Source organism: Mandrillus leucophaeus, unplaced genomic scaffold (assembly GCF_000951045.1).
Source record: "Mandrillus leucophaeus isolate KB7577 unplaced genomic scaffold, Mleu.le_1.0 Scaffold72, whole genome shotgun sequence".
NCBI lineage: Eukaryota > Metazoa > Chordata > Mammalia > Primates > Cercopithecidae > Mandrillus > Mandrillus leucophaeus.
In genome coordinates, this window is record NW_012107808.1 from 4,568,730 (window position 1) to 4,591,153 (window position 22,424).

Sequence of the window (22,424 nt, forward strand, 5' to 3'; positions counted from 1 at the left end):
CCTCAGCCTCCCAAAGTGCTGGGATTACAGGTGTAAGCCACCGCACCTGGCCTCTCAAACCTTACTGTTTGGAAAATCCACTTGGATCTTGCTGGTGCAAACAGAAGAGCAACTAGAGAGTCAACAAGATGCCAAACTAGAGAAGGTCTGAGGTGAAGTGAGCTGTACTATGGAAAAGGACAGCAATGGCATACACAGGAATCTTGTACTATGCAGTGACCCGGAAAACCACGGAAAACTTCACACATAATAATACAGAAAGAACAACGTGAAAAAAATGTTGCAAACACTGGAAGCAAATGCCAATATGCAAAAGCAGACTGTTGAGTGGGAGCACAGACTATTTATGCCTTCACTTCACTTCCCAAATGTTATGAAGCGTAGGGAAGAGCAGCTACATACCCGTGTCTCCAAGTTAAGGTTGGCAGTTTTCCCATCCACTGTGACACTAAGAATAGAGTCGTCCTTTACACTCACACAGTCTTCTCCAAATATGTCCCTTAAAATAAGCAGAAATGCAGGATTAGTGAAAAAGCCCAGCTTTACGTATTTGAGGAAAAAAGTAAAACTGAAGATAGGTCCTAGTTCTAAAGTAGAACACTGTATTTACTTTTTTTTTTTTTGAGATGGAGTCTTGCTCTGTTGCCCAGGCTTGAGTGCAGTGGCTAGAGTCCAGCTCACTGCAACCTCCACCTCCCAGATTCAAACATAATAATATAGAAAGAACAACGTGAAAAAAATGTTGGAAACACTGGAAGCAAATGCCAATTTGCTTGCAAAAGTAGACTGTTGGGTGGGAGCACAGATTATTTATGCCTTCACTTCACTTGATTCTCCTGCCTCAGCCTCCTGAGTAGCTGGGATTACAGGTGTGCACCACTGCAGTTGGCTAATTTTTGTGTTTTTAGTAGAGTCAGGGTTTCACCATGTTGGCCAGGCTGGTCTTGAACTCCTAGCCTCACCTGCCTCAGCCTCCCAAAGTGCTGGGATTACAGGCATGAGCCACCATGCCCAGCCTGTATTTATTCTTCAGACAAGCTTCTTATTTGCCTTGATACAGCTTATTAAGTTTATAAAACAGGGAAAATACACAGCTATTATTCAAGAATGATCTATTTAGCAGGCATCATGCTAGGTGGTTTATATACATTATCTTAACCTAGAATAATTTTGGTAAGGATCCTCTTTTACATGTGAAGAAAACAAGACACAGAAGTTAAGTGATTTGCTTAAAGCCTCAGAACTAGTCAACAGCTGAGCTGGCATTCAAATCCAGGTATCCAGGTTTAAACGGCTCCCAAGCCCACTAGCTGTCCACTCCTACTTTAATTAAACTCAGTACTTACTGAGCATCTTCTATGCGGCAGGTGCTGTGCTAGGAGCTGGGGATACAGAAGGCACTAAGACATTGCCTCTGTCATCGAGAGAAACAGTTTTGATCATTAATTTCAACATCGTCCCCACTGGTACAGAGGTGTTGGGAAATAGCAGTCCACCAGCAGGCTGAGTGCAGGTAAGAAAGGCAGGCAGTGAGTGACTCTACGACCCACGGACCATGGTCAGCCTAGGACAGTTAAGCACTGACAACACCGTAGTAAGCTGGGGAAGCGGGGAGTGGGAATCAACTGTTTGCATCTTCAGGCAATTACTGTTCATCATATGTGTGAATAAAGTTAGCTGGGACCCTAGCCCAAAGGAAAAGATTATATTTTATTTATTTATTTTGAGACTGAGTCTTGCTTGTTGCCCCGGCTGGAGTATATGTCACGAACTTGGCCCACTGCAACCGCTGCCTCCTGGTTTAAGCAATTCTCCTCCCTCAGCCTCCTGAGTAGTTGGGATTACAAGCACCTGCCAGCACACCTGGCTCATTTTTGTATTTTTAGTAGGGGTACTTTAGATGGGGTTTTGCCATGTTGGCCAGGGTGGTCTCAAACTCCTGATCTCAAGTGATCCACCTGCCTTGGCCTCCCTAAGTGCTGGGATTGCAGGTGTGGGCCACCGCACCCAGCCAAAAAGATTATATTTTAAATACAGAAATGTATTCAAAAGGATAGGAAAAAAAGGTTTTATTTCCATGTGATCCACTGTTAGCTTGTCTAAAGAAACCAATACATTTACTCCTATCTAATCCTAAGTATTTAAACAACTGGGGAAACAGCTGCATTTTTAAGGGTACGATTGGCTTTGAAGTTTCAGGACATGGGAACCTCCCATTCCTGGGTCGAATGGAGGCTGTCTCACACTCCTGTTCCTCAGAGTTGAATAGTTCTGGTGTATTTGTGAGAGGTGAGGGAGAGGAAGGGGAGGCGGGAGGAGTGGTGTCAGGAGGACAGGGAGGAAGGCCAGAGTGAAGGTCCAGTGAAGAGCCACGGCCTCCCGCAGACTGCCCTCCCCACGGCTCCCGAGGACCAGCTGCAGCGATGTGAACTTCCACTCTGCACCCCAACTGCAGCACGTGGGAGAGCGGGGCCAGTGCAGGGTCACACAGGTTTTCTATTTCTGTAGAGCCCCTGGGAACAGAGCCACCAACAGGACTGTTGTAGTCAAGTCCCTGGTCACCAACACCCACCTTCTACAATAGGGCTCTTTAACCTGGGGTCCCGGGATAGCCGGTGGGGAGGGGGTTGTCTAACCTCCTTGAAATCAAAGGTAGAACTGCATATATGTATGTCTCCCGCCCCCCGCCCCACAGCCTTACCTGACTGCCAAAGGGGTCAAGGATGTAAAAATGATTAAGATACTCAGACTTCAACACTGGCAGAGTTAAGTCCTCTGCAAAATGAGTTGAGGGAACAGAGGCTCCAGGGGTAGGAACCAGTAAAATCTGTGGCCTTTTCCACAGCCATGGAAATCACTGTGCCCGCACTGTTAGCTGGTTTTGTATGAGAGGAATGTTCTTTAAAATCAAAATGACAACACAGAGAATACTGTTTTGAAGATGTATGACAACTTCTATAAGCAAAGTCATCATGTAAAGCCTATCTTTTTTTTTTTTTTTTTTTTAAAGCCACCAAACTGTTGCTTTAGTGGGCCGGGTGCGGTGGCTCACGCCTATAATCCCAGCACTTTGGCAGACGGAGGCAGGTGGATCACAAGGCCAGGAGTCCGTGACCAGCCTGGCCAATATGGTGAAACCCTGTCTCTACTAAAAATACAAAAATTAGCTGGGTGTGGTGTCACATGCCTGTAGTCCCAGCTGCTGGGAGGTGGAGGCAGGAGAATCGCTTGAACCTGGGAGGTGGAGAGTGCAGTGAGCCGAGATTGCGCCATTGCACTCTAGCCTGGGCAACAGTGTGAAATGAAAGTTTATGTCTACAAAAAAAAAAAAAAAAAAAAAAAAAGGTTGGTGTAGAATTTTGGGGAAAGGAAGGAATGGACAGAAATCATAAAAGCCTTCTAAACTAGGAGGACACCTTACTTTGTTAAAATGTCTAATGGGGTGAGGGCTCACGTCTATAATTCCAGCATTTTGGGAAGCCAAGACAGGAGGATCCGTTGAGCCCAGGAATTTGAGACCAGCCTGGGCCAACATAGGGAGACCCTGTCTCTCCAAAAAAATAAAATTAAGTGGGCATGGTGGTGCGAGCCTGTGATCCCAGCTACTCGGGAGGCTAAGGCAGATTGCTTGAGCCTGGGAGTCGAGGCTGCAGTGAGCCGAGATCACGCCGCTGTATTCCAGTCTGGGCAATGGAGCAAGACTCTATCTCCCAAAAATAAAAATAACATAAAATAAAATAAAGAGAAATACTTAGTTTAAAGGAAATTCATCGCTTACAGACTGAGTCTAGAAGAACACCATTTTACAAAGAATTCACATTTAACAATACATAATTCTTGAAGATACAGTAACATTCAGCTAAGATTTCCGTACTTGTCCTTGAAGAGAATGTTTTAACCCTCGCTGACTGTGCCAGCGTCCTGAAGCAGTGTATTACATGAAACACCAATGGCTGACCTAGCAGGCCACAGGTGAGTGCGGAGCTGGCAGGGAACGGTTCCAACCCCTCTCCTTCCTGACAGAGAAGCAGGCCTCAGAGCAGTGCAGTGGCCTGGTCAGAGCCACACCCCAGTCCCTGTAGGAGCCAGAGCCGAATCCAGGCCTCCTTCTAGCCCACTGTCACTACCTTGTTGAGAAATAATGGGTGAAAAACTTACTGAAGCATGATCTCCAACCTCTTGCTATAAACGTGCATTTCTAATTTTTTAGAAACCTTCTGTACTGCACCTGGAAAAAAAAAAAGCGACAGAGTTCAATTTCTAAATTCCTATTCAGAATAATTTCCAAATCAATAATCAGAATCTGGTTACTGGTAAGTTAAAGTGGTTAACTATGGAATCCTTAAAGTGACAAGCATGGGCTTGTATTATTTGCCTGCTAAAGGAAATGGATACTTTCATCATTTAATTTCATGTTCTTTTTATTTGTATTTAAAAAAAATTTTTCTATTACATCTTTTTACCCTTTCTCCAATATTTCATGTTCTTATTAAAGAACCACAAAATGGCACTTCATATTACTTTTAGTTTTATTTCCCACATTTCTCAAACTTTACATTTATGATCACGGGCAATTAAAATAACTCCAGGAATTCTAGGGGCATATTCAAGCTCAGAGATCTATGAAGTCTTTTATCTAAAATGTGGTATAAATTTAGCATTCTATTAGATATAATTATTTTAATAAAAATTAATATTTAAAATAACTTGTCTATTAAATTACTCAGCTTTCCTTCCCAAACAAAGAAACCTGACAGTTTGGGAAGATGAGCCCCCTTAATATGGAGTTTCAGACATGCTCTGACCCCTCATTCCACAGCTCAGTGTGTCACCAGTAGCAAAAGAGCGCAGAGCTCACGGTCTGGCGCTTCCCCAGAAAGTTAAACAGTGAGCATTTGACCCAGTCATTCTACTCCTCGGTATAGATCCAAGAGAAATGAAAGCGTGTATCTACCGAAAAACTGACATCCAAATCTCCATGGTGGCACTATTCATAAAAGCCGTAAAATAGAAACAACCAAAGTATCCATCAACGGATGAATGGATAAACAAAATGTGTTGTGTCCACACGATGGGAAATTATTTGGCTATAAAAAGGAATGAAGGACCAATTTATGTGAAGACGGATGAACCGTGAACACAGCATAGCGAAGGAAGCCAGTCATCAAAGGCTATATATTGTATGATTCCATTTATCTGAAACGCTGAGAACAGGCGCATCCAGGGAGGCGGGAAGTAACTCAGTGGTTGCTTTGAGTTGGGGAGAATATAGAGATTGGGGCATCACAAGTAAGGGATATGGGGTTCCTTTTTGGAGGTGGTTGTTTATTTATTTATTTATTTAGAGACAGGGTCTTGCTCTGTTGCCCAGGCTGGACTGTAGTGGTGTGATCACAACTCACTGCAGCCTTAACCTCTGGGCTCCGGTGATCCTCTCACCTCAGCCTCCCAGGTAGCTGGGACTACATGCATGCACCACCATGCCCGGCTAATTCTGTGTGTGTGTGTGTGTGTGTGTGTGTAGAGTGTGTGTGTGTGTGTGTGTGTGTGTGTAGAGACGGGGTTTCACCATGCTGCCCAAGCTGGTCTCAAACTCCTGGGTTCAAGCAATCTGCTCCCCTGGGCCTCCCAAAGTGCTGGGATTACAGGTGTGAGTCACCATGTCTGGCCTGGTGTGAGGTAAATGTTTTAAAGTTGGTTGTGGTGATGGTTGTACAACCCTTAATATGCTAAAAAATCACTGAATTCTACACTTTATATGGATGAATTGTATGTGAATTATGTATCAATAATGTTGTCACAAAAAAATAGTGCAGAATTTTAAAATCCTTCAGACAAAACACACATACACCCTATATATATGAATATTTTTACCATTTAATTTCATGTTCATATATATATATATGTATATAAAACGAACAAAAAAGACTTCATTTTACAAAAAGGCTATCAGAATATAATGAAGAGAAGGCAACCTTGGTGGCATTTGATCTGGATTGAACAGACTAAGATAGGAAGCGAAGGCCAGCTGAGCTCTTAGAAGGATGGGGGCCTTAGAGCTGAAAGCTGGGCTGGTCCAAATATGAAAATCCGAAGTTTAGATAGGAAGAAGTCAGTTTGATAAATAATAAATACACATAATCAACTTCCTCTTTTATATATTTTTTATATATATACATGTGTATGTGTGTGTGTGTGCACGTGTGTGTGTATGAAATGGGGGAAAATACCAGAAATAATCTTATGGACTCACCTATCAACAGGAAAATGTAATATAAGACTGCAATTTCTTTCTTCTTTTTTTTCCTTAGAAAGAGTGTCATGCTCTGTTGCCCAGGCTGGAGTGCGGTGGTGCTATCCTAGCTCACTGTAACCTTGAACTCCTGGGCTCAAGTGATCCTCTCATCTCAGCCTCTCAAGTAGCTAGGCTACTTGTGTGCTACCATGCCTGGCTAAGACTCTGTCATTTCAAAGAGACTTCAAAAATTATGATTTCTTCAATGCACTTTCAATTTCTCAGCCCAAGTAATTACTTTCTCATGTAACACTATGACTTTTTAAAATAGTATATCATCTAAGTGTAGCTTTATTAACTCAATTCTGCACTCCCACACACCTATTTCAATCTACTCTATGGAAAAGACCCAAAATTGTCATTTCTCCTAAACTATTCTATAATTCAAACCATAGTTCATCTAATTCTTTTTAATCCATGAATTTCAACTGTATATACAACTAACTACTCGCCTATAATCTCAGCACTTTGGGAGGCTGAGAAGGGAGGACTGCTTGAGCCCAGGAGTTTGAGACCAGCCTTGGCAACATAGAGAGACCCCATCTCCATTTAAAAAAAAAAAAAAAAAGCCCAGGTGCAGAGGCTCACACCTGTAATCCTAGCACTCTGGGAGGCCAAGGTGGGTAGATCACTTGAGCTCAGGCGTTTGAGACTAGCCTAGGCCACATGGAGAAACCCTGTCTCTATAAAAAATACAAAAATTAGCCAGCTATGCTGGTACACATCTGTAGTTCCAGCTACTTGGAGGGCTGAGGTGGGAGGACAACTTGAGCCCAGGAGGTCGAGGCTGCAGTGAGCTGAGATCGCACCACTGTACTCTAGCCTGCATCAGAGTGAGACCCTGTCTCGAAAAATAAAGTAAAATAAAAATATAAAAAAACACAAAGACAAAAAACTAACCAGGTGCTAGCCAAGAAAGCTACATAATAGAACTTTTATACTTTAATTATCATTAGTTTTATTATTAATTACTAAAATAAGCACTTAATTGACATGTAAAAACAGTCTCACAAAATATATTAAAAAATAAATATCTAAGCTATGAAACTACTGAAACTTTCCAAAGTTTATGTGTGTGTATATATGTATGTGTATATATATTTGCAAATTCCTGTATTAATATTTAGACAAACTCATCAGACACATGAGATCATATTAAACACAGAATATACAATCGTCCGACACGTATGCCTGTCCTTAATAGGTCTGTGTGTCAAAACAGGACACACACATGCTGAAAACAGGTGCCATATAAAACAAGAATGTTATGGAATATAAAAACAAAATAATGTATTTTGAAAATATGTAAGATTTCCCCTTTGGTTAAGAATGGGGACACATAAATTGAGGTTGGTGGTGAGACACAGACACACAGACACACACACACACACACACACACAAACACACACACACACCCGCAGATACAAATACAAGTTGTTTCCAGAATATGGACTGAAGTGTCAGGAGGCTAAGTTATGAAAAGAGAGAAAAGTGCCATCAAGGAAGAATGGGATTGTTTCACAGAGGCGCCTTGAGAAGAGGGCAACTTTTTCTGTAAATGGCCAGATGGCATTCTAGGCTTTGCAGACCATAGGGTCGCTGTCGCAATGACTCAATTCTGCTGCTGTAGCAGGAAAGAGGCATCAGAGGAGATGAACCAGTGCGCACGGCTGTGCTTCGGTAACACCGTACTTACCAAAGCAGGCAGGCTAGGTGTGGCTTGTGGGCCACAGTCGCTGACTCTGCTCTCAGTGTGAAAATCCCAGGTTTGGATAGGAAGAAGTCAGTGTGATAAATAATAAATATACAGAATCAACTTCCTCCTGAGCAGCGTAAGTGTCATGTGTACCAGTTCTTGCAATACTTGTCACCTTTGAAAGGAGCAAGTGCTACTTATTAAAACTTAGCCCCGCGAGTGACAACTCGCCATGCTAATGTATCACATACATACCCCGGATCATTATGTTAAAGTTCATCCTGTCTGTTCTCTTTCTGTCACCACTTACAGCTAATCCAACAGGAAATACTGCTGGCTTTATTAAAACAACTCCAGAATCCAGCCACTTTGCGATATCCCCACGACTTCCACCCTAATCTGGGCCACTGTGTGCCACCTGGATGACTGAAGCAGATCCCAGCTGGAGCCTCTACTTTCTTGCTTGCCCTCTTAACAGTCTACTTTCAGCAAGCACCACGGTAATCCTTTAAAAACTATCAGATCCTGTCTCAGCCCCACTCAAAGCTCTGCAGCATTGCCTCATTTTACTCACACTCAAAGTCTGAGGTCCTTACAATAGCCAGCAAGACTCTATGGGATGTGCCCAACTCCAGACCCTATCAGGAAGCCCTGGGACACACCAGAATGTCAGATCCTTGGAGGGGGCAGATCTGTTTGCTTTGTTCACTGATGTTTTGCAAGCATTTCGAGGCATGCCTGTAATCCCAGCACTTTGGGTGCTCGGTAAATATCTGTCGAATGTTAATGAAAATATGCAAGCACTTCATCATCCCAGAGGAATATAAAACCTCATTCTCCATAAACTACAAAATGGGGAAGAACTAGGAAACACAAGGCACCCAACCAGCTCAACAAACGCTAAATACACGGAACACATGGAAACAGCACAGTTCTGACCTGTCTGCAATGAACCTCTGCTGCAATGGCCAGAGGCTAACCAAAGGAATGAATGTTTTTATTATTAGCGTCAGAGGGATCACTAATAAAATAGTGATAATTATTTTAAATTCAATTACTGCTGATTAGAGTAAAGGTACATTTCATTTTGGACTGGAGCATTAAGAGAAATAATCAAGATAAAGGCAAACCAACCTACGACAGGCCATGCATTCCTTCCTGTGTGAGACACACATGAGCTCTGTGGAGATGATCTGACGCCACAGCGCCTCTTGCTCTTCAGCGCCACTGCTAGGCAGAGCCCTCATCAGAACAGCCGATGCCACCCTGACATCTCTGTGATCCCTCCTCTGCCAAACGGAAAACAGGCTGGCAGAGCTCAGACCCTAAACATCACCAAAGACCTTGCAGTCACACAACATCCTAACCGGCCTAAAAAAATGCCATTTTTGCATAGAAACTTCATTTTTCAGAAAAGTATATCAATTTCTAATTAGTTGACTATTACAAAAAAGACTTCATTTTACAAAAGGGCATCAGAATATAGTGAAGAGAAAGCAACCTTGGTGGCATTTTACTTGAACTGAACAGACTAAGATAGGAAGTGAAGGCCAGCTGTGCTCTTAGAGGATGGAGGCCTTAGAGCTGAAAGCTGCGTGGCCCAAAGCCCCTGGGTGTGATTCTGCTCTCCGCACCTAACCCTCTTCCCCACGTCACTTTCCTAACTTCTGCACCACTCCTTACTCATGATCTTTTAAAAAGATCCTCCTAGGCCTGGTGTGGTGACTCAAGCCTGTAATCCCACCACCTTGGGAGGCCAAGGCAGGCAGATCACAAGGTCAGGAGTTTGAGACCAGCCTGACCAACATGGTGAAATCCCGTCTCTACTAAAAATACAAAAATTAGCCAGGCGTGGTGGCGGACGCCTCTAATCCCAGCTACTCAGGAGACTGAGGCAGGAGAATCGCATGAACCCAGGAGGTGGAGGCTGCAGTGAGCTGAGATCGTGCCACTGTACTCCAGCCGGGGTGATAGGCAGAGACTCCATCTCAAAATAAATAAAAATAAAATAAAAAAATAAAAATATCCTCCTTCAGCTGGGTGCGGGGGCTCACGCCTATAATCCCAGCACTTTGGGAGGCTGAGGCGGACAGATCACCTGAGGTTGGGAGTTTGAGATCAGCCTGACCAACGTGGAGAAACCCTGTCTCTACTAAAAACACGAAAAATTAGCCGGGCATGGTGGTGCACGCCTGTAATTCCAGCTACCCAGGAGGCGGAGGTTGCGGTGAACTGAGATTGGGCCATTGCACTCCAGACTGGGCAACAAGAGCGAAACTGTGTCTCAAAAAAATAAATAAATAAATAAAAAGATCCTCCTTCCCACCCTGCACACCTTTATTTTTACCACCTAAGATAAGTAAGAGAAAAACAATTTTTTTTTTTTTTGAGATGAAGTATCACTCTGTCACCCAGACTGGAGTGCAGTGGCGTGATCTCTGCTCACTGCAACCTCCACCTCCCAGATTCAAGCAATTCTCGTGCCTAAGCCTCCTGAGTAGCTGGGATTACAGATGCCTGCCACCACCCCCGGCTAATTTTTTTTGTGTATTTAGAAAAGACGGGGTTTCACCATGTTGGCCAGGCTGGTCTCAGACTCCTGACCTTAAGGGATCCGCCCGCCTCAGTCTCCCAAAGTGCTAGGATTACAAGTGTGAGCCACCGTGCCCAACTGTAAGAGAAAATTGACAACCGCATTTTTTCTGTCAATATTTTGTACCCCAGGATTAAGACTGTGACCCTAAGCACCATGTAAGAATCAAGGGTGCGGCATTCTTCTGTGGCTTATATAAACGCACAGCTGTCTCTTGTGTTACAGGCACATGGGAGGAGCCATTTCCCATGAGTTAATTCAACTAAAACAAGTTATCAAATGATGTCCAAATGATCATTCTTACAATTACTGAAAACAAATTCAAATACCAGTGACTCAAATGAATAACAGATTTAGATTGTCTAAGTATTTATTTGTTTATATTACAGATGCAGCATAAGAAATGAATTATAAAGTAGTCTGCTAAACTTTTTTCTCATGAAATCAAAGAACTAACTAACTGTGTATTTTCAAAGAACAATAATATTCTCTCAGAGCCCAGGATCTAATGGCATGTGAAGGGTAAAGGCTGAGGCTTCCCAGAATACTTCCTGTACGGTCACTTTCCCCAGCACAGCACATAGGACTACTCCATATGCCAGAGACTCATAGCTCAAAACATGTAAAGAGCGGGGTACAGTGGCTCATGCCTGTAGTCTCAGCCACTCAGGAGGCTGAAGTGAGAGGATCATTTGAGCCCAGGCATTTGAGAGCAGCCTGGGCAACAAAGTAAGACTTTGTTTCAAAAAAAGAAAAAAAAAAAAAGACATATTATGCTGACTTAAGTATAAAATAGAATCAAATAACACAAAAATATCTTCACTGTTTTCTCTGGTTGAAAATTGTCCCACAGGGTGATTCAATTCTGTTCAACAAATTTTATTAAATATGAAGATAGTAGCATATCTTCCTAATCTAACTGGCTCAATTCATCAATATTTTGGAATTTCAGATTCAATTATTTTTAAGAGGACTGCTTCTAAAAGGATTTTATCTTAGTCTTAACTACAGCCAGGTTTTTGCAGTATGAGTGAAGAGCCAGGATAAAAATAAGCAAAATACTAACAATACGCACTGCTGTGTATATTTTATATCTTAAAGATCACACAGAAATGATCAAGTTTGTTAGGAGTCTATTTACTGCTTTTTAGTTCACAGAAACATAAGAAAAATGAAACAATTAAAGGATAAAAATGAGTGGCCAGATGCGGTGGCTCACACTTGTAATCTCAGCACTTTGGGAGGCTGAGGCAGGTGGATCACGAGGTCAGGAGTTCAAGTCCAGCCTGGCCAACACAGTGAAACCCCATCTCTACTAAAAACACAAAAATTAGCTGGGCGTGGTGGTGGGCACCTATAATCCCAGCTACTCGGGAGGCTGAGGAAGGAGAATCGCTTGAACCTGGGAGGCGGAGGTTGCAGTGAGCCGAGATTGTGCTACTGCACTCCAGCCTGGGCAACAGAGCTAGACTCCGTCTCCAAAAAAAAAAAAAAAAAAAAAGGATAAAAATAAATGAACTCTTACCTTTTCTTATTTTGGGATTTGACTGAACTTCCAATATCACAGTTGTTACTGTATCTGCATACATATCATTAGAAGGATTTGCCAGCCACTGGAAAGCAAAAGGCAGAATTAGGAAGTGACCTACCTATAGTGACCAACCACAAAAGCTACGACTACACCCCACCAAACCATGGACTCTACATATGGAACTACTGCTTCCAGTATTTTCACTGAAATTCACTGACTCACTGTTTACTGAAATTAATACTATAATACTTCTCTAATATTCTATAAAGAACAAAATTATACTGAGCACTTCCTTTTGACATGTTTTATAGGCATTATCATTTAATTTCCATAATAAATAGCATGATTAATTTCATTTTATAAAAGAGAAAACTGACTCAAAAGTAACTTGCACAGGATAATTACTGGTACTGGGACTGAACTCAAATTCCTAATGCTTATATTTAGTATAGCATACGACTACAGACAGAATGTGAAGAGGGTAATTTTTTTTCTTTTTTTTTTTTGAGATGGAATTTTGCTCCTGTTGCCCAGACTGGAGTGCAATGGCGTGATCTTGGCTCACTGCAACCTCTGCCTCCTGGGTTTAAGCAATTCTCCTGCCTCAGCCTCCCAAGTAGCTGGGATTACAGGCATGCACCACCACGCCCGGCTAATTTTATATTTTTAGTAGAGATGGGGTTTCTCCATGTTGGTCAGGCTGGTCTCGAACTCCCGACCTCAGGTGATCCGCCCACCTTGGCCTCCCAAAGTGCTGGGATTACAGGTGGGAGCCACAGCGCCTGGCCAAGAGCGTAATATTTTAAAATATTTACTTTTGCTTTTCACACGGAGCCTCAGATCCCCTGGCTTTTGTTCCTAGGGTAAACAATCTCTGACGTGTTTACCCTAGGAACAAAAATATATTACCTACTGTGCATGTATAAATGAATGAATGAATTATAGAGGCAGGGTCTTGCTGTGTTACCCAGGCTGGTCTTGAACTCCTGGGTTCCAGTGATCTGCCCACCTTGGCCTCCCAAGGTGCTAGGATTACAAGTGTGAGCCATCATACGCAGACTCTAATAGTATTTAGTAGAATGAGCTAAATTAATGTCTCTAATAACTTTCTCCCTTTTTCTGATATTAACATTTTACATATTGTTGTGTGTAACTTCATGTTTATAGATAACTACTCCTTTTCACACTTTGTTTTTCGTTTTTTCTTTTAAGACAGGGTCTCTCTCTGTCACCCGGGTTGGAGTGCAGTGGTGCGATCTTGGCTCACTGCAACCTCTGCTTCCCAGATGCAAGTGATTCTCCTGCCTCAGCCTCCCAAGTAGCTGGGACTTTTGGTGCCCACCACCACTTCTGGGTAATTTTTGTACTTTTAGCAGAGACGGGGTTTCACCATGTTGGCCAGGGTGGTCTCGAACTCCTGACCTCAGGTGATTCGCCCGCCTTGGCTCCTTGTAATCCCAAAGTGCTGGGATTACAGCTGTGAGCCACTGGGCCTGGCCTGGTACTTTCTTTAGTTGCTTTTAGCCTTATGAATCAAATTTAGACTTAAATCACAGGATTGTATTGGGACCAAAGCTGACAAATCTTTTTTGTTTTAAAAATAGGATGTATGTGAGGTGGGTGGATCACTTGAGGTCAGGAGTTCAAGACCATCCTGGCCAACATGGTGAAACCCCATCTCTAACTAAAAGTACAAAAATTAGCTGGGCATGGTGGCATGCACCTGTAGTCCCAGCTAGTCGGGAGGCTGAGGCAGGAGAATCGTATGAACCTGGGAGGTGGAGGTTGCAGTGAGCTGAGATCACACCACGGCACTCCAGCCTGGGTGACAGAGCAAGACTCCGTCTCAAAAAAAGAAAAAAAAATTAGAATGTATGAATGAAATAGTTGACCATCTACCTTGGCAATTTATATACAATTCTACCTTGGGGCATAGCAGTAGATAAGATACCTCCCTGGACTATTCAATGGTAGGACTCACTTTGAAAATCCTTCTTTAAACTTAACAGGTGCCAATCTATCAAAATCAACCATGCAATTCCTTTGGTATCTGTCTTCCAAACTCCACAAGCTGGAGTTTAAAATTCTAACAGGAACCACATCACTTAATTTAATAATTTCTGTCCTTTCCAGATTTGGGTCACTTTATTGTTGTTTATTTGAATCTTCAAAATTCTGCTCTTTTAACGAGTGGTACCTAAGTTTGTTTTAATTTAACATAATTAAATTTTTTCCTTAAGAATTATAAAACCTTTTGATATAACTAAAGACATCCTGGAATACCATAAAATCAGGTAAGATTTATATGAAAGGACTATACTTACTACACATACTAAATACAAACCCTTAATTTATTATTAGGTTTTTGTGACTACATAGAAAATGCTCAGCTACTTAATACTTAATGCTGGTCCTTAAAACATATATATATATATATGTTTTATATACAGCAGGTTTTATAAGAGAGATACACACACACACACACACACACTTTCCAACAATATTCTTTTTCTAATTGGGAAGAAACTAATATTCTCTACAATTGTTCATGAACTCTTTTTAAAACTTTTTTCTCTCATTGTTTAGGTAAATGATCTTTTCTTACTTCTAATACCACCATGCCTGGTTCTTGTATTACAGTAATATTTTTGAATACTTTCAGAGCAGGTTTTTCTTGAATTTCTAATTCTTCCACATCACCTGAAAGAAAGATGTAACTATAAGATGTATATACTTTTCTGATAATCTTCCAGAGACCATTCATTTGTTTATAGAGACAGTTAAAGCAGCTACACAATGAAAAAGTTAGTAACTCATTTGTATAGTCAATTTTTAAACAGCAAAGTATAGCAACGGAAAGGTCTGAACATGTATTGCAAACATTCATCTATCTAGGTAGCATTTACCTCGGACATCAAACATTTTATCAGTAGCAAACTTAAGTGGTGTTCAAACATCTATGTTTTGTATACAAGAGATTTAGCCTTCTACTAGCATCTTTTAACGTATGACATAAAATTAGTCAATTGTTGCCAACTAGTTTCGTCTACCTTCTGTCTTCGTAAGCTTCAACATTCTACAGCGAAATTCTATTGTTCAAGAGACTTTTCTGGTCTTTCTAGCATCCTCTTACTCAAGGACAGTTCAGACATATTTTATTAACCTTCTATGTTATGACAGATTATACTAGTGCAAGGTTCCGAGGCTGTAAAAAAAGGTTCTTTCTACTGGTTTATTTTATGGTAGTACTTCATGAGTCATGAAGAGCGTGACTGATGGAAAATATATTTTGTAATATGAAGTATTCTTGCTTCATCAGAAAGTCCACACCTTTTAATTTAGTCACTGCCCCTCATGATGTTAATACACAAAATCTCGAACTCAAATGGTCTAATATGAAAACAGACTAGGTTTATTTTCTCACTGGCCTTTGGCCAGTGGTCATGAACTCTTACAAAACCTGCTGTATAGACTGGTATCGATAGAGCCAGAAAAATTATTTTCACTGATCAAAGAAAAGAAACAGATAAAATTTTAGGTATGGTCAAGTAAAAGAGACTTCAAACAAGGAAAAGAGACTGCTAGATTTTAAGTGGGTCAAAGATAAGTATTACAGAATTAAAAAAAATTTTGAGTATATTTTCTTTTTTAATTTTTTTAAAGTTTTTCTTATTTTTTTTTCACAGGACCATCAGGCAAGAATATGAGTGTATTTTCTAAAATTTCACATAAAGGCAATAATAACATGATCATATATATTAATAAAACATACAATTCTGAGACAATTATCAAAATTAAGTAACATTCTTTTCTAGGTAGAAAATTATCTTTAAAAAGACAGAAAACAACGAAATGAATTTCAATACACACATACCTGTCAACTTCTGCAGCTGGTAATAGAGCAAATTAAAGGGACCAGTATATGGAATGGCTTGGGTCTGCTTTACAGTGCTCATTGCCAAGTCAGTATAATCTGAAAAGAAAATTAGAATAGACTTGAAGAAACAATACCAGTCCTACAAAACACATACCAGGAGCAAAGAAAAAAGAAATAAAAGCAAAGTAAATGTCAACATGTTTTTCAGAAAGCTAACAAGATGCTCCTTAATTTGGTACCACCTTACATTTCCCCACCGATCTCCCTATGTCCCCACCTTTCTCCTTCAGTTAACTTCTGCTCCAGCAGTAAGAAAGCACCTCATGGCCAGGTGCGGTGGCTCATGCCTGTAATCCCAGCACTTTGGGAGGCCAAGGCGGGTGGATCATGAGGTCAGGAGTTCAAGACCAGCCTGGCCAAGACGGTGAAACCCCATCTCCACTAAAAGTACAAAAATCAGCTGGGCGTGGTGGTGGGCGCCTGTAATCCCAGCTACTCAGGAGGCTGAGGCAGAGAACTGCTTGAACCCGGGAGGCAGAGGTAGAAGTGAGCTGAGATCGTGCCATTGCACTCTAGCCTGGGCAACAGAGCAAGACTGTCTCAAAAAAAAAAAAAAAAAAAAAAAAAAGGAAAAGAAAGCACCTCAAGTTCCCAAACATACCAGGTTCTTGGATGCCATAGAGCTGGTATGCCAGCTGTCATCTGCCTTCTTTCCTTGGTAACTCCCAACAATCTTTCACCACCTGGCACAAGGGCTGCCTAATTTACCAAGCTTTTCCCAACTGCTGAGGTGCACTGTCTGTCTTCACATACTTATCATGCACTTCTATATGCCACTGAGCAATACTGGGACTAGCTCTTTCCAAGATTGCTTCCCTCATTAGACTGATTTCAAGGGCTAGGACTATGTGGCATAAGAGTAAGAGCTCAGTAACTCAGAATGAAGGCACAAGTCAGACAATGACCTATGATGCTATGAAGTCTGACAGCTGGGCAATCTCATAGGTAAATACCTCACCACTGCTGCTATTTTTCTTTTCCTTTTTTTTTTCTTTTTTGAGACAGAGTCTCACACTGTTGCCCGGGTTGGAGTGCAATGGCGTGATCTCGGCTCACTGCAACCTCCACCTCCTACATTCAAGCAATTCTCCTGCCACAGCCTCCCGAGTAGCTGGGACTATAGGCACGTGCCACCACACCCAGCAAATTTTTGTATTTTTAGTAGAGACAGGGTTTCACCATGTTGACCAGGATGGTCTCAAACTCTTGATCTTGTCATCTGCCTACCTTGACCTCCCAAAATGTTGGGATTATAGGCGTAAGCCACCATGCTCAGCCACTGCTATTTTTTATTCCAGCATAAAGTACATATAATGTATTAGTACCATGTAAATCACCTTGAGCACAGCATTTACTTGAAGATAACACCATATTCATTGGAAAATGACTTACTGATGGCTCAGTAAATTTATAAAGACAAAGAATGCACATGGAACTGTGTATCAACTTTGGGAAAAAAGCAGTTTACAAACTTAAATGTAATCTTATTAGTTTTGTGCAATTTTTCTTTTTTTTTTTGAGATGGCATCTCGCTCTGTCACCAGGCTGGAATGCAGTGGCACTATCTCAGCTCACTGCAACCTCCACCTCCATGTTCGGCCACCCGAGTAGCTGGGACTACAGGCACGTGCCACCACACCCAGCTAATTTTTGTATTTTCAGTAGAGTCGGTTTCACCATGTTGGTCAGGATGGTCTCGATCTCTTGACCTTGTGATCCACCTGCCTCGGCCTCCCAAAGTGCTGGGATTACAGGCGTGAGCCCCTGCACCTGGCCCAATTTTTCATTTTTCTCTACAATGAGCTTCAATTTATACACACACATTAGAGGCGTCAGTTATATAGTTGGTGTTACTTATTTGGATGTCGAAAGTTCCAACATAATGAAAAAATTAGGCTTTACATTAATACTTTTTTGCTTTTAAAGAAATTATACAAGTTTTTGTTCCTACTCCTTTCGGAATGGGGAAGGAATAGAAAGGCCCAGCAAGTGATGTAAAGGTCATAAAAAACTGAAATGCTTATGCAAAGGTCCTAAAAACCAAATGGCTTATCTGGGGAATCCAAAGTCACTTCAGAAAATAAAAGCCCACCAGTCTGTTGTGGAGGGTAGAAAATCGGGTGGACTCAGAAGCGAACTTATGTTTCCAAAGACGAAGAAAGTGATTTCACGAATCATTTCAATCTTTCAGTAGTTCACGGGAGGTGTTTTTTTTCTCCTCCCGTGAACTACTATAGGTACAAAGCTAATTAGCTAACTTGCACCTATTCCTTTTTTATTTGTCTGTTACTTAAAATTTGGCCACAAGGTGAAGAGAAGTTTTCACAGATTTTCTTTCAGTGCTAAGGTGAAGTTAGATTTGACATTTAATAGTATACTTACTGGACAGGTCGCAAGGAGAAAGTATGTGATAATTAAAGTTTCTTTTAACAAGTATTCCTGAGACCCGCTGGCCTTGTTCTGGTTTTTTGTCTGCTAAAAATCCCATAACCTGTAAAAAAAAAAAATACTTGAAGAAAATAGAACCTGGTAAAATGCAGTTTTTCAGACAGTAAAATGCAGTTCATCATAATGATGACCATAACATCTTTGAACTATGAAAACAACATATGGATTTAACCATGAAAAACATAAAATGTTTGATATCTCTATGATGAGGGCAGTCGCATTGCTACCAGTGTCAAAGGGAAGAGTCACAGTGGCAGATCTGGCATAGTTCAGTTCTAATCAGTTCAACAAGCAAGGAACTTACTAAGTGCTGGGGTTTAAGAACGCTCTCACTAGCTGCACTGTAGTAGGGAAGGCCGGGAAGTCCCCGTGAAACACACACATGCACTCCCTCAGGCTGGCTGCAAACTCACAACAGAGAGTGAGGTCCACTGATACAAGTCTGGGAGGCTGTGGTACACCTAACACTAAAAGCAGCAGCAGTGCTTTGAATAAAAAGGTCAATAAAAACAGGTTATGGGTGAGCTCATAAATTGAGGGAGAAACACTTTTAAGAGAATAAAATAACAACCACTTAAAAACAAAAATATTACAAACATGAAACCCACTATTCTTGTTTTTTTTGAGACGGCGTCTCACTCTGTCGCCCAGGCTGGAGTGCAGTGGCACAATCTCAGCTCGCTGCAACCTCTGCCTCCCAGGTTCAAGCGATTCTCCCACCTTAGCTTCCCAAGTAGCTGGGATTACAGGCACCCACTACCATGCCCGGCTAATTTTTGTATTTTTAGTAAAGATGGGGCTTTGCTACATTGGCCAGCTGGTCTCGAACTCCTGACCTCAGGTGATCCACCCGCCTTGGCCTCCCAAAGTGTTGGAATTACAGGTGTGAGCCACCACACTCAGCCCCACTATTCATTTTTAAAAAGTCTCATGTATGGCTGGGCGCGGTGGCTCACACCTGGAATTCCAGCACTTTGGGAGGCCGAGGCGGGCAGATCAAGAGGTCAAGAGATTGAGACCATCCTGGCTGGCCAACATGGTGAAACTCCATCTCTACTAAAAATACAAAAAACTAGCTAGCCCTGGTGGCGGGTGCCTGTAGTCCCAGCTACTCGGGAGGCTGAGGCGGGAGAATGGCATGAACCTAGGAGGCAGAAGTTGCAGTAAGCTGAGATTGCGCCACTGCACTCCAGCCTGGCGACAGAGCGAGACTCCGTCGCAAAAAAAAAAAAACAAAAAAAAAGGTAATTTATTTATTTTTTTGAGACAGAGTATTACTGTCACCCAGGCTGGAATGCAGTGGTGTGATCATCGCTCACCATGTGTACCACCAAGCTTGGCTTTTTTTTTGTATTTTTTGTAGAGATGGGGTTTCACCATGTTGCCCATGCTGATCTTGAATTCCTGAGCTTAAGGGATCTGCCTGCTACAGCCTCCCAAAGAGCGGGGATTACAGGCGTGAGCCACCACGCCTGGCTGAAACCCAGTATTCTTAAATATAACTTCTCTCAACTGCACGTAAATGAGCTCAAGGGAATAAACGCAGTGTGTTCCATACTTGTTTACCTTTAAGCAAGTAAGGGCAAACAGCAACCAGGCAGTGCTATATTTGTTCTCATAACTATAAACACAGAGGGTTGCATTTCATAGGATTTCTTAGGGTTATTTTCTCCTTAACTGCTGGTAGCTTTCAGAAAAGAACCTTTGCTCCTAGGAGATTAATTTTAATATAGTGATGTTGTACTTGAGAAAGAAAAACAACTAAAGGTAATGATTTTAAATCATTAAAATCATGGGTGAGAAACAGAACACTCCAATAAGAAACCCAGCTTTTCCTGAACTCAGTTCAATTCATCTTCTAAACTGTCCGACTGCAAAACTTTATTTTTTCTTCCCATAAATCCACCACCAGCAGAGGATGGGAAATACAGTTCTAGATTCTCAAATGAGTATATTTTTCTACAGGTATAAGAAAAACACTATTAAATTGGCCCCTGAGAAGTTTTTGAACAGTAAGACTCAGGAGTAACCACAACCATTTACAACAAAAACCTCATACCCTAAGTTTTGCTAATTTCTTTTTTTCCTCCAATTCACCTTCAAGAAAGGATATTCATTAATTAGCATCTGCAGGTTTGGCTCATTATGTATTAAAAGTATGTTGTAAAGTTGCTATTAACATTTTTTTTTTTTTTTTTTTTTTTAAGATGGAGTCTTGCTCTGTCGCCCAGGCTGGAGTGCAGTGGCATGATCTCGGCTCACTGCAACCTCCGCCTCCCAGGTTCCAGTGATTCTCCTGCCTCAGCCTCCTGAGTGGCTGGGACTACAGTTGCGCACAACCACAACTGGCTAATTTTCATATCCTTAGTAGAGACAGGGTTTTCTCCATGTTGGCCAGGCTGGTCTTGAACTCCTGACCTCAGATGATTTGTCCACTTCAGCCTCCCAAAGTGCTGGGATTATGGACGTGAGCCACAGCTCCTGGCCCATATGTTGATATTTAAGCCTTCAACTAAATCATTAAAAATTTGAGCCTGAGACTGGGCATGGTGGGTCACGCCTGTAATCCCAGCACTTTGGGAGGCCAAGATGGGTGGATCACTTGAGGTCAGGAGTTTGAGACCAGCCTGGACAATGTAGTGAAACACTGTCTCTACTAAAAATACAAAAAAAAATTAGCCGGGTGTGGTGGCGGGTGCCTGTGATCTCAGCTAATCAGGAGGCTGAGGTAGGAGAATTGCATGAACCTGGGAGGCGGAGGCTGCAGTGAGCCGAGATAGCGCCATTGCACTCTAGCCTGGGCGACAGAGCGAGACTCCTTCTCAAAAAAAAAAAAAATTATTTGTGCCTGTAGTCCCAGCTACTTGGGAGGCTGAGATGGGAGGATCAGCTGAGCCTAGGGAGGTCGAGGCCGCAGTGAGTCATGAATGCACCACTGCACTCCAGCCTGGGCAACAGAGTGAGACCCTATCTCAAAACAAAAAAAACAGAACATGGGAGTTGCGCATATCTCTTCAACATACTGATTTCAATTCCTTTTTAAAAATTTAAAATTATATATGTAATTTTTTAAAAGTTTTCCTTAGAAGTATTTCTAAAGGAGTTGTGATCAACAGAAGTAAAGATGCAGACTTCTGACAGCATCCCTCTAAAAAGGCAGCTCAGGCTTTCCTTAACTATTTCAACTTCAAATTCTGAAAACAGTACACTTCACTCTGAAAAATGAGCAATTCTCTTTTTATTTTTTTGAGACAAGGTCTTGCTCTGTCACCCAGGCTGGAGCGCAGTGACAGGACAATGGCTCACTGTAGCCTCAACCTCTTGGGCTCAAGTCATCCTCCCACCTCAGCCGCCCGGGTAGCCGGGACTACAGGCACATGCCACTGCACCCAGCTAATTTTTGTATTTTTCGTAGAACTGGCTTTCACCATGTTGCCCAGGCTGGTCTTGAACTCCTGAGCTAAAGCGATTTGCCTGACTTGGCCTCCCAAAGTCCTGGGATTACAGGAGTGAGCCACCGTGCCCAGCCTTGATTACTTCTTTTTTGTTTGTTTTGAGACAGAGTCTCACTCTGTCACTCAGGCTGGAGTGCAGTGGCGCGATTGCAGCTCACTGCAACCTCCATCTCCCGGGTTCAAGGGATTCTCCCACCTCAACCTCCCAAGTAGCTGGGATTACAGGCACCTGCAACCATGCCCAGCTAATTTTTTTAAAAATATATATGTTTTTAGTAGAGCCGGGGATTTACCATGTTGGCCAGGTTGGTCTCCAACTCCTGACCTCAAGTGATCCATGCGCCTCGGCCTCCCAAAGTGCTGGGATTACAGGCGTGAGCCACTGAGCCTGGCCGATTAATTTTTAAAAAGAAAATGTTTCCACATATTCCACCATATCTACACAAACATACATGGCTACAGTAACAAA

The 22,424-nt window shown here is 42.0% G+C and overlaps 1 protein-coding gene across 3 annotated transcripts in view; it reads right to left on the reverse strand.

The window, feature by feature from the left end:
- CPSF3 (cleavage and polyadenylation specific factor 3, 73kDa) overlaps positions 1-22,424 on the reverse strand; it is a 51,223-nt gene that overhangs the window by 2,648 nt on the left and 26,151 nt on the right. For all 3 annotated transcript variants that reach the window (XM_011965324.1, XM_011965323.1, XM_011965325.1), the window contains 6 exons: positions 18,435-18,543; positions 15,990-16,088; positions 14,721-14,815; positions 12,110-12,197; positions 4,159-4,228; positions 403-499 (listed from right to left, as the gene is read on the reverse strand). In XM_011965324.1, coding sequence (XP_011820714.1) covers positions 403-499; positions 4,159-4,228; positions 12,110-12,197; positions 14,721-14,815; positions 15,990-16,088; positions 18,435-18,543 — 558 coding nt within the window. The remainder of the gene's footprint in view (positions 1-402; positions 500-4,158; positions 4,229-12,109; positions 12,198-14,720; positions 14,816-15,989; positions 16,089-18,434; positions 18,544-22,424) is intronic.